This window comes from Thalassophryne amazonica, chromosome 15 (assembly GCF_902500255.1).
Source record: "Thalassophryne amazonica chromosome 15, fThaAma1.1, whole genome shotgun sequence".
Lineage (NCBI taxonomy): Eukaryota > Metazoa > Chordata > Actinopteri > Batrachoidiformes > Batrachoididae > Thalassophryne > Thalassophryne amazonica.
This window is the reverse complement of record NC_047117.1, coordinates 73,774,953-73,793,148: the sequence shown is the minus strand read 5'-3', so window position 1 is coordinate 73,793,148 and position 18,196 is coordinate 73,774,953. Positions and strand designations below refer to the sequence as shown.

General features: G+C 38.1%; 1 protein-coding gene across 13 annotated transcripts in view; it reads right to left on the bottom strand.

Moving 5' to 3' along the window:
* LOC117527063 (RNA-binding protein 47-like) overlaps positions 1-18,196 on the bottom strand; it is an 85,049-nt gene that overhangs the window by 7,669 nt on the left and 59,184 nt on the right. For 10 of the 13 annotated variants that reach the window (XM_034189228.1, XM_034189234.1, XM_034189229.1 and 7 more), the window contains 3 exons: positions 3,464-4,322; positions 3,028-3,355; positions 362-385 (listed from right to left, as the gene is read on the bottom strand). In XM_034189228.1, coding sequence (XP_034045119.1) covers positions 362-385; positions 3,028-3,355; positions 3,464-4,291 — 1,180 coding nt within the window. In that variant the 5' untranslated portion in view covers positions 4,292-4,322. The remainder of the gene's footprint in view (positions 1-361; positions 386-3,027; positions 3,356-3,463; positions 4,323-18,196) is intronic. The other 3 variants (XM_034189240.1, XM_034189238.1, XM_034189236.1) reach the window with 1 other exon arrangement.

Sequence of the window (18,196 nt, the reverse complement as noted above, 5' to 3'; positions counted from 1 at the left end):
TGGGCCTGACTGTATTTTTCTCTTAAGTGCAATGCATAAGCAAGAAGAATCAATTTATTTGAAACTCTGAAATTGTCTTTAACATGTGAGATCAAGGCTTTTACTTTTACTGCTAGCTCGGCCTTAAAAAGTTAAAGGAACCTAAATTATATTTGGATGTAGGTTTACAGATTGACATCACTCTGAAATGGCATTTGCAGACATTGTGGGCGTTATGGTGGCCTTTACACTATCCCAGCATGGAATGGGAGCAGACAGCAGAGCAGGAAGGGATGGTGTTAGAAATGAGTAATTTGTGATGTGGCAGAAAAAGCTTATTGTTCATTGATGGATGAGTAGAAATAAGGATGGAAGAGATTACCATTGCTCTGTATCATTGGGGGTCCTTTGGAGAGAAAACCAAAACACAATGATTGTTGAAACTCAAATGGATTTTCCTGCTATCACCCAAAGACCATATTCAATCAATCAAACAGGTAATGGGATTAGCATTCATTCATCCATCACCGTGTTTTTTCCAAATGTTTGCTGTGAAACTGATTTTAACCGTAATCACTTTAAAGATGTAATGAAAAACAAATCTTTCATCAAATGTAATTCTAGTCACCACAGCTCTAGTCACATTATCAGATATTGTTTAAAATTCATAGTTCACTATTGAAAATGTTGGGTTCACAAACATTTGGACATTCACAAACACTTTTTAAATTATTATTATTATACATCATTAGAGTTGGGAGAAAATAAATATCAGCTTGTAGGGATGTGATTTTTCAGCTTAACTTTTAAGGTAATGATGCTGAAATGTGTAGAACTGACAGAACTCTGTATTTAGGGGACCAAAATTAATTGGAAAATTGTCTGTTAAGCAGAAAAGATGCCTCGTGTTGATTTCCTGTGTTAAATTCCTTTTGAGTTCAGTTAAACTAATCATGAAGAAATGGAAAGAGTGTGGCAACAACCAGCTTATCTTCCAGAAATGCATGAATGAAATTAGTGAAGGAAGCCACCAGGTTCAAGTTCAGGTTCAGGTGACTTTATTTGTACCCTGTACGTAGATTTGTCTTGCAGCAAACAGAAACCAATACATCCACATTTCTGTGAAGGCTCTCAGTTGTCCAGGTGGTTTCCATAGTAGAGAAGCTTGAATCTTCGACTGGACTGGGTTGCTTGACGCAGCCTGCCTCTCAGTAGAAGGGGTCTGGTTAGGTTTAAATTCCAGCTTTTGCTGGCTTCTGTTATTCTTCTCTACAAGAGTCAAGACAGAAGTCAGACTACCAGAGCAAGAATTTTAGCTGAGGAAGCTTCTGCGATTAGAAGCAAAACGTCCTTGCATCAAGCAACCCAGTCCAGTCGAAGAGTCAAGCTTTTCTACAATACATCCACGGCAACTCTGTCAGAGTTACAGGCTTCAGTGAGTGTGATTCTGAAAGTATATACAAAGGTTATTGCCTGTTACTTTATAAATCACAGTTGTAAAACAGAGAAGTTTCATTATTATTTAAAAAATTGAATAAATAAAACATGTGAAGTGTAGAACTGGGCCTTCCAATGTGTGTTCTGGAAACCCAGGCCAAGATTTAACCTTGAAACTGTGACGGGTGAAGTAACAGGTAAACACTGTTCTATGCAATACCCTTTCAATCATATCCACTGAACCTTGTAACTCCATTGTCATAAGTGTCTTGGTGGCTTCCTTCACTAGTCTCCTCTATGAATAGTCTGTTTTAGGCAGATTGTCCGCACTGTACCACACTTTCACTTTCTTAATTAATGATTTAACTGAACTTCAAGAGACATGCAATACATAACATCAACTCTAGACCTTGTATCAGCCGACCTCCCAGTGAAATAATGAGGTGAAATACCTCAGTGGCCAATTACTGTTGGTACCTACAGAAAAAGTGCTGTAATTCCTACACAGTTCACCTGATTTGGATGTCAAATTAAACTGCACTATAAGCTCATGTTCATTACTTGCTTTCACCTTTAATATGCTTTAATAGTTGAAATAATCAAAAGGTTGTTAATGTCCAAATTCATGTGGACCAAACTGTATGTTCAACATTAGTCCAACAATAACATCATACAGATGTCATTATGAGATAGTGCCGTAATTTCTGGGCTATAAGCCGCTACGATGCGGCTAGTTTATGGATTTTTACAGGCTTTCTCATAAGTCTAAATATGTCATTTGATGCTGTCCATTGATTGGCTGAAAGCTGCGGCCCTCATGCAGTGTAAATTCACACAAAGAGTAAATATAGAGTCTTTCCTCTTCACTTTAGTGGAATCATCATTGCGTCCTGAAGAAAAATTATCCACATAAAGCCTCCTGATTTTGGAAAACGACATCTGAAAATACTTTAATTCCTTGTCATGACTGAAGAAAAGTCCCTCTCTTGCACTTTGCGCCGCACTTGCTCTATCAAATCAGTCAGCGGAGCCTTCTCCCACCCCACCCTTCCCCACCGGGTCTCTGTCTTTGCTTCACAAGTTGAAAAAGTCACAGCGCCTCATTAACGTCTCATTTACCACAGACACCAGACGATCCTGGATGCACACAATGAAATCATCTCATGATCCACAAAGAAAAAAAAATAAGAGGTAAAATTACTCAGTTCTCTGTGTAGAGTGGAGAAGCCGTGCGACACCGTGTGCGCACTGGATGACGCGCTCATCAATATTTACGTACGTGTAACACCTTCCGGAAAAAAAGCATTTATGGTACGTATTTTATTTAAAAGTTAAAAAAATCTTTCTGTCTAACATCTTTCTGTGTAAATATCTCATGTTACACCTTGGAGACCTGCAGCTTATACACAAGTGCGGCCTATTTATGTACAATTTTCTTTTTTCTTTTTAAAACTGGTGGGTGCAGCTTATATTCAGGTGCACTCTATAGTCCAGAAATTACGGTAAATGTGCAATAAACCAGAACATTTGTACTGTCAACAACACTTACAACAGAAACATTGTGACTTTTAGCATAAGATATTTATAAGTGTAGCAAAAATGATGTCTAACCTTTGATGAAGTACTCTCTGTTGGGTCCGACGAGTGTGTTGTAAGGATAACCATAATAGGCCAATGTGTAGGGATCGCACTGGTAAATGTAGTTCTGCTGTGTAACCTCGGGAGTTGCAGAAACACTCTTAGAGGCCTTCTGGCGCGAGTACTGCTCTTTGTCAACTGGCTTAGCCAGAGTCACCTCGATACAGGAGCCTTCCACCTCTGTGCCATTGAGATGGTCCATGGCCAAGACAGCATCATCTCTGGATGTAAAGTGGACGAAGGCATAGTCACGGATTTTCTTCACACGCTCCACACATCCAGGGTTCCACTGGCTAAACACCTATTTGATAGAAAAATATGTATTTGTTAATTTCAGTCTTGCCTTGCAGGAAGACGTCTTCATACCAAGTTTGACATGAACTACTCTAAACCAGTAAGGCCGTCCCACCTGTCTAATCATCTCCTCGCTGGTCTCCATCATAAGGTTCCTAACATAGAGGATCTTCACTGTTTCCATCACATCCTCATCCACGTCGATCTCTGGCTCAGCCCAGTCCACTGCAATCTGGTGACCCCACAGCTGAATACGACCTGGCATCAATTTCCTGCGGGCCATGGCAGCTGCACGGTGCGATTCATACTCTACAAAGGCGAAGCCGCGGTTCTTCAGCTTGTCTGCAGCACTGGCATAAACAATCACATCTAGCACACCCTCTGTCACCTTAGAAACCTCCTCAAGGATCTCTTCACGTTTTTTGGTCTTGGGAATACCACCAATGAAAAGACGGCAGTTGTCCACGGAGGAGCAGACCCCCAGCAGCCGCCCAGGCCGGACTTCATAATTGTTGAGCTCCCGCACCGCCCGCTTGGCCTCGTGTTTCTCAGTGTACATCACAAACGCATACCCTCGATTCTTCCCATCAAAGTCCATCATCAGACGCATCTCATAGATCCGTCCTACAGACTCAAATACTGGGACCAGCTCATCTTCATAAACATCCCGAGGGATCTTACCAACAAAAATTTCACATCCCCGTGGAGGAGATGGACCGTTCCAACCAGGAGGTGGACCGTATTTACGTTGACCATTTTCTTGCACCATACTATAGCCAGTGCGCTCCATGAGGGCCATTAGTGCAGCCTCATTGGGAGCACCTGCGACACCCTCAGGGACGGAAACCTGTCCATGGTGAGAAGGGTGGGAAGCACCGGAGGCTTTGGAGGGAACAGCTTTATTACTCATAGTCGAGGTGGACGCAGGATCTTCGGCTGTCATTCTGACAAAACCATCCAATCAGAGCTGGAGCCTGGGGACAACAAAGAGATGAGAAGTTTTGAGCTCATTCTTTGTGAAAGAGAGAAAATAACTGAAAAACAGGGCTTAAAATAGCAAGTGGTCAAGTTAAAACAAAACGACTACTCATTTACGAGCACAATTCGATCACTACAAGATAACCAAGGCTGACAATGTCACAACATCCATAAATCCTTGGGGCACCTTCCTCTATCAGCGGCTTTATAGCTCTGTTTTGTTGAGTTTGTCAGATCCCTTGCTGACCTCTGACCCCTATTAGAGAGAATGAGGGGCTGTAAACCCTGAAAGCTTGAGCTCAAGGTTCATTGAGAAACACTGTGTCACCTGCTCATGAGCTGCATGTGTGTATTTGTGCATGTCAGAAGCAATTCAGGAAAGTTTCAATTATGTTGAAGTACGTAAGGATATAAAATATAACTGTGGTGAAAAGATGTTCACCCTGATTTCTTTGTCATTTCCACACACACCTGTTAGTCACCCAGCTGCTACAAGAGGGTGTTGGACTTTCAACCTTCTTATCAATACGACTGTTGTACAGTGTGTCGGTGCAGCTTTGTGCACTTCATTAAAGGCTGCAGCCATATAACCAGAACCGAGAACAATCAGAAATCGGCTTCCCAAACATAAACCTCTTACCCTGTGTTTTTTCCAAAGCCGGTAGGACGGCTTCAGGATGGAAAAATCCACAGCTATTTAAATCCCCAAACCAGTGCCCCGTGTTCAACACCAAGGCAATGAATCTGCAAAGCAAACGATCAGATAAATGTTGTCGTATAAGCAAATACGCCAAGTAACGCTTGTGCTAGTTTGTCAGGCAGAGTGCATTTTAGGGGGATTGTCTGTACTTTGATGGAGATACTTGGAGAGGAAGTCAACAAAGGTAAAACACTACAAAGCCAAGCAACCATGGTAACGTGCACACTCATTTGACCTGACCTAATATCTCCCCCCACCACCACGCATGCACACACACACACACACACACACACACACACACACACACACACACACACACACACACACACACACACACACACACACACACACACACACACACACACACACACCTGTTCACCTGTTAGCTCACCGAGGCTTCCAGGCTTTGAATTACTTGGATACAAACTGAATCATCAAACAACGGTGGAAGAAAAATGATGCAGCTTTGTTTGTGAGTGAAAAGAAATACTCTTTAAAAAGAAAAAAAGGAATACAGTCTTTTTGCATGGAACTTTTTCAGAATTCTAACTCAGCCATTACTGAGTGAGTACAGATTATGAGTTTTATAGTCACACTAAATCAAGTTTAGCAAAGCCTTTAGTTAAGTAATTTAGTATACTTGGTTTGCTTTGTCCTCAACAAAGTTAATTCAGTTGTAACAGCTTAATTAATAATAATAATAATGACTTAAATGTATAGAGCACTTTTTAAGACACCCAAAGCAGTTTTCAAGTTGCATTATTCATTCACTCACACTGGTGATGATAAACTACTAGTTTAACCACAGCTGCCCTGGGGCAAACTGACGGAAGCGTGGCTGCCATTCTGCGCCTACAGCTCCTCCGACCACCACCTAATTCATACACAGGCAAGGTGGGTTAAGTGTCTTGCCCAAGGACACAACAGCAATATTCAGATTTTTGCTGGCTGGGAGCCTGATTCAAAATGGTGACCCTTTGGTCACAAGACGACTCGCTCTATCAACTGAGCTATTGCCACCCGAATTAAAAGGTTTGTGTGCTATTGGTACCCAGATTCATTTATTTAAGTTATTCTAACTTCTTTATTTTCAATCAATCAATCAATCAATCAATCAATCAATCAATCGATCGATCAATCAATCGAAAACTTTATTAATCCCACAAGGGGCAATTAAATTTGAGCAGTCCGTTAAAAAAAACACAATAACATAATCAATCAATCAATCAATTTTTTTATATAGCGCCAAATCACAACAAACAGTTGCCCCAAGGCGCTTTATATTGTAAGGCAAGGCCATACAATAATTATGTAAACCCCAACGGTCAAACGACCCCCCTGTGAGCAAGCACTTGGCTACAGTGGGAAGGAAAAACTCCCTTTTACAGGAAGAAACCTCCAGCAGAACAAGGCTCAGGGAGGGGCAGTCTTCTGCTGGGACTGGTTGGGGCTGAGGGAGAGAACCAGGAAAAAGACATGCTGTGGAGGGGAGCAGAGATCGATCACTAATGATTAAATGCAGAGTGGTGCATACAGAGCAAAAGAGAAAGAAACAGTGCATCATGGGAACCCCACCGCAGTCTACGTCTATAGCAGCATAACTAAGGATGGTTCAGGGTCACCTGATCCAGCCCTAACTATAAGCTTTAGCAAAAAGGAAGTTTTAAGCCTAATCTTAAAAGTGAGAGGGTGTCTGTCTCCCTGATCTGAATTGGGAGCTGGTTTCCACAGGAGAGGAGCCTGAAAGCTGAAGGCTCTGCCTCCCATTCTACTCTTACAAACCCTAGGAACTACAGTAAGCCTGCAGTCTGAGAGCGAAGCGCTCTATTGGGGTGATATGGTACTACGAGGTCCCTAAGATAAGATGGGACCTGATTATTCAAAACCTTATAAGTAAGAAGAAGAATTTTAAATTTTATTCTAGAATTAACAGGAAGCCAATGAAGAGAGGCCAATATGGGTGAGATATGCTCTCTCCTTCTAGTCCCCGTCAGTACTCTAGCTGCAGCATTTTGAATTAACTGAAGGCTTTTTAGGGAACTTTTAGGACAACCTGATAATAATGAATTACAATAGTCCAGCCTAGAGGAAATAAATGCATGAATTAGTTTAACAACATATAACAACAATAAAACAAATAAAAGCAGATTAAAAACAGAATTAAGGAGCTAAAATGGGTAGCCAGAATAAATAAATAAATAAAACCATGGCAGACCTACGGAGCATTTAAAAGTCGATTCGCCGAAGGGATAAACGACTTTAAAAAAACGGTTAGTTCTACAAATTTGTGAAGCATAACAGCTTCCTGAAGGAAGCAGAGAAAAATCCCCTAAAAGAACATGACCAGACAAAGACAGAATACGTTCAGCCTTCCAGAGGATCTGTTGATTGCACTCCACTCACTATTTTGCCTCAATTCCACTCAGAAATGTCCATACAAATTGTTACCTTAATTTTCTTACATTTTTAAAACTTATTTAACTTAAGCCAGAATAAATGACATGTTGCAATTCCAGTTTATGATCAGACTGTTTATTTTCAAACCATTGTGAACCTATGTAAACTGTTTTGTTTTTTTTTGTTTTGTTTTTTGTGAACATTTTTAAAGAACATCTAAGTTATCAACTATTAAACTGGGAACATGTAAAAACCTTATTTTTTCATGTTTTCATGCTGAAAAACCTATTTAATGTAAGTTATACAAACTATCACCACAAAGCTTTTTTTAAACTGAAGAAGTACTTTGGATATCAAGAGAAGGTGATTCCTGCATTTACCATATTATCTTTCTTAATCTTACTGTTAGTCCAAAATAAACAGAAATATATGTGAAGAAATGTAAATATTTAAAACAAGTGTGACCTTGAAGCCATACCTACCACCACAGTAGTAACAGCAACTAGCAGGGCTTTCAGTGACACCAGCCACCAAGGAAGACTGTTATAACTGTTTTATTGTTGTGTGTTCATATATGTAGCTACAGACGAATTAAACTGGAGTTTAATTTTGAACAAAGTTCTGTATTCTATGTCTCAGTATTAGAAACTGGGAACTTGAATTGTGTGTTACATGTTCACATGATCTATGGGAGACAGATGGACCGGCGAGCAACAGTTCCTGTACAGGTTAAGCCACAGAAACAGATACAAATCATTTATTAGAGACCTGAAAATGTTTTTTTAAGGATGCATGTCATCAGGGTGTGTAAGTATTGCCTTTGCCAACTCTGACATACCTCTTGACAAAACCATCCTTTGCCACCATCATCACCAAATCACCACCATAACAGTTACACACAAAAGAAGAAGTAGTAGTAGTAGTAATAGTAGTAGTGCTAAATCCTACATAGGCCCCGAGCCTCTTGTGCCTGTGCCTATCCCTAGAGTCCACAGCATGAAGAAGAGAAGAGTCTATGCTCCACCTGGATGGACGCCAGTCCAACACAACTTACTTCCCCAGTCAAGCTGAACTCATTTTCAGTGGGTTGACTGAGACAAAGCAGATGAAGTAGCTTGTCCAAGGAAACAGACAGGTAGCAGGTGAGTAAGAATGAAACTCAGCACTACATAATTGGTAGTCCAACTATATCCCACTAAGCTGTCTGTTCTGCAGGAGCTGGCTGCTCTATAAGTAGTTCATGTGAACTACCTGTAGTGCTTCTACATAGTCTAGAACCCAGACTACCTATAAATTCTTCACAACATTAAAAAACAAAACATTTGGATGGGTGGGAAAATGTCTTGAGAGCACATTAGTCCCCTGGTGAACGTTCTGGACACATGTCCAATCTGAAACACTTAGATTCTGCTTTGACTACACACTCAGTGTCTACACCTGGTTGTTGACTATTTAGTTATGCAATCCCGCCATTGCGCACAGTGACTCATATTTGGTCGTCGCAGTTGTAACTTTGCTATTGTTAGCTCCTGCGTCTTCTGTTCATCTTTTTTTGAGTCTTGATCGACTGACCCCACTGAGTCTGATTTGCTTCTGTAACAAGACAAAAGAATGGAGGGAGTTTTTTCCCTCATCACTGTCACCGTGTGGCTTGCCCAAGGGATGGGTAAGACAGACCGTACTTATAATTTGGAGCTATATAAATAAATTAAATATTATTGGTGGCCAAGTGGTTAATTCACTTGGTTTCAGTGCAGAAGGTTCCAGGTTCAAATCCCACCCCTGCCACATTTCTCCATGTAATGTGGAGTTGTGTCAGGAAGGGCATCCGGCGGTAAACCTGTGCCAGTTCAACATGCAGGTCCACCTTGGATTTGCTGTGGCGACCCCGAGTGCAAACAAGGGAGCAGCCAAGGGACTTACTTTTTATTCAAAATGCTATCTTGGGCACTATCCAGATATTTGCTTCTCACCATGTATCACGAAAATTTAGTTGACTGATTTTTAAGTAATCCTGCTAAAGCAGGAAATGGATTCTCCTCAAAGTTAAACTGGGCTATGTGTTTGAGATTTTTCATTTTCAAGCAAGGATGTAATTTACTGTTCAGCAGGGTAAAGGTGCCCCTCTCTTTTACTTTTATTTGAAATTTTAAATTGACTCGAAGATGTGACGTGTGTTCCCTCTGCTTTGTGCGTGGTATGAAGCTGTGACACCGCTCTGTCTTTTATCAGTCTTATCTAACCAGACTGACGACAATGGGAAGAGAGGTGTTCGCATCGGGCGTTCTGTTCTGCGATTAGAAAACAAGCTTTGTAACAACATGAGCTTGACACACTGTATCAGTCTTCAAGGCAAAGCCATTTTGCTTTGAGCTCCCGTGATGTTTTTGTTATGGTTTAAAATGTAACATAGTCACAATCCAGTCGTGGGGAAACCTACTTCCTGCTTTCCACCACTTGGAGATACTCCAAACTTCCTCAGTGCTGACAACGGTTGTGCTGAGGTTTTCATTTCTTAGCAGATTTCAGGAAGTCAGAGAACTCAGTGTGTCAGAAGATGAAGTGAAACTTGGAGGGTCCCTTCTATAATCTGTTTTACCTCAAAAAGTGAATCGAAGGCATCGTATTTGGAAACACTTGGAGTACATTTTCTGGTGAAGCTGTGCTGGCTGTTGGATATCACTAACCTCTACTTCCTTTGCCGCCACCACACATTATAAGATATAAGCATGTAAAACGATAACATAAGTTGAGGAAGTGTTCCAGCTCAGTGCATCACTCAGAGAAACAAATGAACATTCAAGTTATTTATTCATTCCTTCATTTCCTGATGCTTATCTGACATCTGAAGGCATCTTGTTGCTTTAATCAAGTTACGTTAAAGCAGTGCAAAGTGTGACGTTATCAACAAGGCAACTTTGACAGAACGTAAATTTTCCATCAATTTCTTTATAAGGTTTTCACATATAATAAACAGTGCAATATGTATAATGACACTTGGAAAATAAATCACAGAAAAATAGAATACACCAATTTACAATAACAAAATGTATGTGAAATTATAAATAAAAATAAATAAATAAAAAAACAAACAAAAAAATAAACCCCCCAAAAACACACAAACACACACACACCAACAAAAATGAAATGTGTAGAAAATCTGAGAGCTGCTGGTGAAAGAGAGGCTCATATCTAAGACATAAATGAAAAAAAAGTTATTCGAGATTATCTGGGAAGACCAGCTTCCCAACATATTGAAAAAATGGATCCCAAGTCTTTGAAAATTTTGCATTGGGGCCCTTCAACATATAACGGATTTTTTCTAATTTGGCAAAATAAATTACATCTTTGATCCAATGAAAATATGATGGAGGGGTGGGTGACTTCCATTTTAACAAAATTAACCGTCTTGCAAGTAAAGTTGTAAATGCTACAAAGGACTTTTCTGCTGGAGTAAAAGAAGTGCCTCTCAATATGTGACCAAAAATTGCTGTAACTGCATGAGGATGAAGTGATTTTCCTGTAACTGTAGATAAAGTGTCAAAAATGTTGTTCCAAAAAGATGACAAGGCTGAACAAGACCAAAACATATGAATATGAGAAGCTGTGGTTTGACGGCATCTATCTCAAATTGGATCAATATTGTGGTATATTTTGGAAAGCCTAACTTTTGTATAATGTGTTTGGTGCAATATTTTACATTGTATCACACCATGCTTAGCACAAATTGAGGAATGATGCACCCTATCCAAGATATTCCACCACAGAACGTAAATTAGTCAAAGAAACTTGATGATTTGACTGAATCAAGTGGCATTAAAAAAAAACAAAAAAACAAAACACAACATTTTAACAGTGTTGCATTTTTCCAAAATATTCAAACTCTGCACAACTTAATGGATTTGTAATGATACTCTGCCAGAAATGGATAACAGACCCACAGACAAGATAATGAGGCAACTGCAGTGTAAAAAATCCAGAAAACATAAGAACACAAAAAACTAGTTCAAAGAGACTTTTTGAGTTCTCAGTGTAAATACAGTACAGTAGTGTTCAGAATAATAGTAGTGCTATGTTACTAAAAAGATTAATCCAGGTTTTGAGTATATTTCTTATTGTTACATGGGAAACAAGGTACCAGTAGATTCAGTAGATTCTCACAAATCCAACAAGACCAAGCATTCATGATATGCACACTCTTAAGGCTATGAAATTGGGCTATTAGTAAAAAAAAAAGTAGAAAAGGGGGTGTTCGCAATAATAGTAGCATCTGCTATTGACGCTACAAACTCAAAACTATTACGTTCAAACTGCTTTTTTAGCAATCCTGTGAATCACTAAACTAGTATTTAGTTGTATAACCACATTTTTTCATGATTTCTTCACATCTGTGAGGCATTAATTTTGTTGGTTTGGAACCAAGATTTTGCTGGTTTACTAGTGTGCTTGGGGTCATTGTCTTGTTGAAACACCCATTTCAACTGCATGTCCTCTTCAGCATAAGGCAACATGACCTCTTCAAGTATTTTGACATATCCAAACTGATCCATGATACCTGGTATGCGATATATAGGCCCAATACCATAGCAGGAGAAACATGCCCATATCATGATGCTTGCAACACCATGCTTCACTGTCTTCACTGTGAACTGTGGCTTGAATTCAGAGTTTGGGGGTCGTCTCACAAACTGTCTGTGGCCCTTGGACCCAAAAAGAACTATTTTACTCTCATCAGTCCACAAAATATTCCTCCATTTCTCTTTAGGCCAGTTGATGTGTTCTTTGGCAAATGTAACCTCTTCTGCACATGTCTTTTATTTAACAGAGGGACTTTGCGGGGGATTCTTGCAAATAAATTAGCTTCACACAGGCATCTTCTAACTGTCACAGCACTTACAGGTAACTCCAGACTGTCTTTGATCATCCTGGAGCTGATCAATGGGTGAACCTTTGCCATTCTGGTTATTCTTCTATCCATTTTAATGGTTGTTTTCCATTTTCTTCCATGCATCTCTGTTTTTGTTTTTTGTTTTTTTGTCCATTTTAATGCATTGGAGATCATTGTAGATGAACAGCCTATAATTTTTTGCAATTTTTTTTGTATAAGTTTTACCCTCTCCAATCAACTTTGTAATCAAACTACGCTGTTCTTCTGAACAATGTCTTGAACGTCCCATTTTCCTCAGGCTTTCAAAGAGAAAAGCATGTTCAACAGGTGCTGGCTTCATCCTTAAATAGGGGACACCTGATTCACACCTGTTTGTTCCACAAAATTGACAAATTCACTGACTGAATGCCACATTACTATTATTGTGAACACCCCCTTTTCTACTTTTTTTACTAATAGGCCAATTTCATAGCCTTAAGAGTGTGCATATCATGAATGCTTGGTCTTGTTGGATTTGTGAGAATCTACTGAATCTACTGGTACCTTGTTTCCCATGTAACAATAGGAAATATACTCAAAACCTGGATTAATCTTTTTAGTCACATAGCACTTCTGAACACTACTGTACGTTAGTGACTGTTGTGTTTTTCAAGATGAGGAAACACAAAACTGTAATGAGGCAGCTGCACTGTGAAAAGAAAAGCTGAGAAAACTTAAAAACTCAAAGCAGACGGCTGCACAAATACTTCGAGTTTACTCAAAACATTACTGAGATGTTCTATTTTTAAGTTGAGTAAACTCAAAAACATAATGAGGGAGCTGCACTGTAAAAAGAAAAAAAAAGACAAAACTTAAAAACTCAAGACAACCTGTTGCACAGACTTTTTGAGATAACGCAGCTTCAATACAGGTTTGGTAAGGATTAATTCGATTTTATTAAAATTAAGACAAACTCATTCCCAACTCATCACATTTTTGTCCGGTGAGCCTTTTTCTGTCACTATGTGACAGGTAGGTCCGCCGCATTATTTCGTGATCGGCGGGGAGAGGTGTTTTTTTGACAGCAGCATCATTTCTCTCTGAGAGTGCGCAGAATTATCCGCTTCAATTCCACATCATCAGGGAACATTCATGTATGTTGTGGTTATGGTTGTGGTCATGGTTATGGTTCATGTTAGGGTTAGCATTTCATCGCGTGTCACATAGTGATGCAGCGTGGTTACCCAACTCGACACATATTGTCGTTTGGTCAAAATGAATAGTTTGTATCAAAATGTGACGACTTGGGTGTGAGAATCCACTGAATTATGTTGCTGCATCAAGATTACTTCTCTCTCTCTCACACACATGCACACACACCCACACACACACACACACACACACACACACACACACCTATGACAAAACCACAGAACTATGTTTTTAACTTGTGTAAACTCAAAAACATCTGTGCAGCTGGTTGCCCCGAGTTTTAGATTTACTTTTTTTTTTCAGTGAGAAGTGTTTTGTAAGATATACACACGTTTCTGTTTTGACATTTTACTGAAATGATGGTAAGTAGCTGAATAATTTTTGATTTAGCTCCTCCCCCTTTTGATGTTTGACAGAGATGTTTCAGCGGTCAACATGCATTCAGTTTAACAGTTAATATTAAAGCTGCAGTGTTGCAGTTGTAGGGCGGCACGGTGGCTTGGTGGTTAGCACTGTTGCCTCACAGCAAGGAGGTTGTGGGTTCGCGCCCCACCTGTGGCCTTTCTGTGTGGAGTTTGTGCTCCGGGTGCATCAGATTCCTCCCACATCCAAACACATGCAGGTTAGGTGACCTGGAAACTTTAAATAGACCATAGGTGCGAGTGGGATTGTGTTTGTTTGTCTACATGTGGCTCTGTGACAGACTGCCATCTTGTCCAGGGTGTATCCCCCCCGCCCTTGACTGGAGTAAGCAGGTATAGAAAATGAATGAATGAATGTGACAGTTGTATTTGCACAAATTTCCAGCCTACAGTCTTTAGAAAATGATGATCGTACAGGTGTGTGTGAGTGTGTGTGTGTGTGTGTGTGTGTGTGTGTGTGTGTGTGTGGTGTGTGTGTGTGTGTGTGTGTGTGTGTGTGTGTGTGTAGAGAGAGAGAGAGAAGCAGAAATTGTGATGCAGCAACAAGTAGATAATTAAACCTGAGCAACACCAATCACAGCTTTTACTTACACTTTTACTCATTTAGAGATGATGTCAAAGCAAACATCAAGCAAAAAAAGAAAAGATGGACACAGTCATTACATGTTTCTTTGCAGTACAACAGGAAATTAACAGTGGCCATACTAAGCCACGATAGTTAACATGGCACCACCCAAGAAAACGGAGAAACTTGAGGAAAATATAGAGGAGATAAAGACCTCAATAAACCAGATATTAAAAGACATGTCTAATTTAGACAAGCTGACGGTGGAGATTAAAGAACTCCAAAAACTGGTTAAAGAGAAGGACAAGATCATCAAGAAACTTGAACAACGTGTAGATGAACTTGAACAATTCACTAGAAAAGATGATGTTATAATATCTGGACTAGAAACAAGGCATCGGACATATGCAAGGGTGGTGGATTCTGGTGGAACCAGTGGGGAGAATGCACCACCTGAAGAACGACAATCATTGGAACAGCAAGTTACAAACTTTTTATATCAAAATGGCGTTGACATCCATCAAGACACAATATCAGACTGCTATACTGTTCCAACTAAAGATAGAAAAAATAAACTGTCTAACATTGTTATACCATTTACAAGCAGAAAATATAAAAATGAAGTATTAAGACAGGCAAAGAATTTGAAAGGAACAAGTGTCTATATAAATGAGCATTTAACAAAAAAAAATGCAGATATTGCTAGGGAAGCAAGACTATTAAAAAAACAGAAGCACATTGTTGCTACATGGGTCTGGAATTGTAGAGTGTGGATTAGAGTAAAAGAAGGAACAAACGGTATACAAATCAAAAACATGGAGGACCTTACGAAATACAGACCTGAATAGACAATCAAATATAACATCTGTTGGTAATTGGACCAACAAAAAAAACTCTGATCAAACATGGAAATAGATGATAAAATATATGACATAGACACTAATATTGATGAAAGTATATTTGACTTAAAAACGATTGGTTGTGAGTATTATACTGTAGAACAGCTAAATAGTGAAAAAATTGCAGAAGATACCCTGTCACTCTTACATATAAACAGTCGAAGCTTGTATTGTAAAATGTGGCAAATAAAAGATTATTTAAATCAGTTTAAAAATAGATTTAGTATTGTTGCAATCACTGAATCTTGGCTTAATGATGATCTCATGGCTGATGTTCAAATAGAGGGATATGAGCTGTATTTTGTGAACAGAAGAGATAAAAGGGGCGGTGGTGTTGCTCTGTACATAAAGGCAGATCTGATATGTACAATTGTAGAAGAAATGACAACTGTGGATGACATCATAGAAATTGTAACAGTGGAACTTGTACATGAAACATCTAAAAATATTTTAATCAGTTGTGTATACAGAGCACCAGACACTTGTGTTGTGAAATTTACAGATAGAATAATAGAGTTATTCCATCAAATTAAAACAAAACGCTTTTATATGTGGAGACTTTAACATTAACATAGAGAGCTACAGTTGCCAAAGAATAAGTGATTTTGTGAATTCAATGTATAGTTTGGGGTTATTCCACTTGATAACAAAACCAACCAGAATCACATCGCAAAGTGCAACGGTAATCGACAATATATTTACAAATAGAACAGATGAAATTATCAGGAATGGGATCTTGATGACAGATGTTAGTGATCATTTACCAGTCTTTTCAATATTTAAATATAAAAATAGGTACAAGAAAAAAAACTGTTATAAACTTTAAAAGAGACAAGTCAGTAAAAGCCTTAGAGGCATTAAATATGATCTTAAAATCAAAATTGGAAAGAAGTTTATGTCAGTGATGTTAATGTAGCATATAACTCATTTATGAAAATATTGATGAAATCATATAATAAAAACTGTAAATTAATAGAAATTAGTATGAAAAGAGTAAATAAACCATGGCTGACAAAGGGAATAAAAAATGCTTGTGCAAAGAAAAACTATTTATACAGGTGCTTTTTAAAAATGCAAACAAAGGAAACAGAACACAGATACAAAAATATAAAAATAAACTATTGACAATAATTAGGAAACAAAAAAAAAAGATTATTATAGTGAACAATTAAATAAGAGTAAAGATAATATGAGGGCAACATGGGGAATTATAAAAAGTGTGATTGAAAGTGATGGAGCGAAAGCAACTTTTCCAAATTACTTGTCAAAGAAAATAAAGAGATATATGACATAAAAGAAGTGGCAAATGGGTTTAATGATTATTTTTCAAATGTAGGATCAAGTCTGGTGGGAAATAAACCAATAGTAGAAGATACATTACATACACTTGTAAATACGGTCAATAGTATTTTCCTGGACAATGTGGAAAAAGATGAAATAAGAAATACTGTAAAAAACTGTGTAAGCAAAAGATCAACTGACCATGAAGATTTAGACATGATGACTGTAAAAAGTATAATAGAAACTGTTATTGAACCATTTACTTATATTTGCAATCTGTCTCTGTCAACAGGGATTTTTCCAGATGAAATGAAAATTGCCAAGGTAGTCCCATTATATAAAAATGGAGACAAACATAAATTCTCTAATTACAGGCCAGTATCATTGCTTCCACAGTTTTCTAAAATTATGGAAAAAGTTTTTGTGACAAGGTTGGATAAATTCACTGAGAAACATCATATTTTAAATAATGCTCAGTATGGATTCAGAACAAAAACATTCGACAGCTATGGCAATTATGGAATTAATAGAGAAAATATCAACAACAATAGAAAATAAGGATTATTTTGTAAGTATTTTTATTGACTTGAAAAAAGCTTTTGATGTTATTGACCACTCAATATTGCTTCACAAGTTACAACAATATGGAATAAGAGGTATTGCACATCAGTGGGTAAAAAGCTACTTAGAAAACAGAAAACAGTTTGTTCAGATAAATAATATCAAATCAGAATTGTGTAATATTGCTTATGGAGTACCACAAGGATCAGTACTTGGACCCAACTGTTTATTTTGTATATCAATGATTTTGTGAATGTATCTAATGTGCTTGGTAGCATTTTATTTGCTGATGATACAACGCTGTTTTACTCTGGATCAGATATACAGGAAGTAGCAGAAGTGATAAAAACAGAATTGGAAAAGGTTAAGCATTGGTTTGATATAAACAGACTGTCAATAATATTAATAAGACAAATTTCATATTGTTTAATGACAGAGCAAAAAAAAAAATAACGTGTCATTACAAATAGATGGAATGGATATACAAAGGGTAAAAGAAATGAAAATAGATGGAATGGATATACAAAGGGTAAAAGAAATGAAATTTTTAGGAGTCATAATCGATGAAGATCTTACATGGAAGTCACACATAAATTACATAAAAGGAAAAATAGCGAAAGCCATTGCTGTTTTGCATAAAGTAAAATATTCATTAAGTAGTTATGGTTTATTAACATTGTACAATTCATTGATTTCCCATATTTAACTTATTGTGTAGAAATCTGGGATCAACATATACAACTTATATACAACCTTTGTTTATTCTGCAGAAAAGGGCTTTAAGTGTGATTAGCAACAGTGGTTTTAGAGATCCATCTAATCCATTGTTCATTAAGTACAGGGTACTTAAATTTCGTGATTTGGTCGATTTGAAAATATTACAAACAATGTACCAAGCTAATAAAAATGCTTTACCAACAAACATTCAAAATATGTTTGAGAAAAGAGTAAGTAGTTATAAACTGA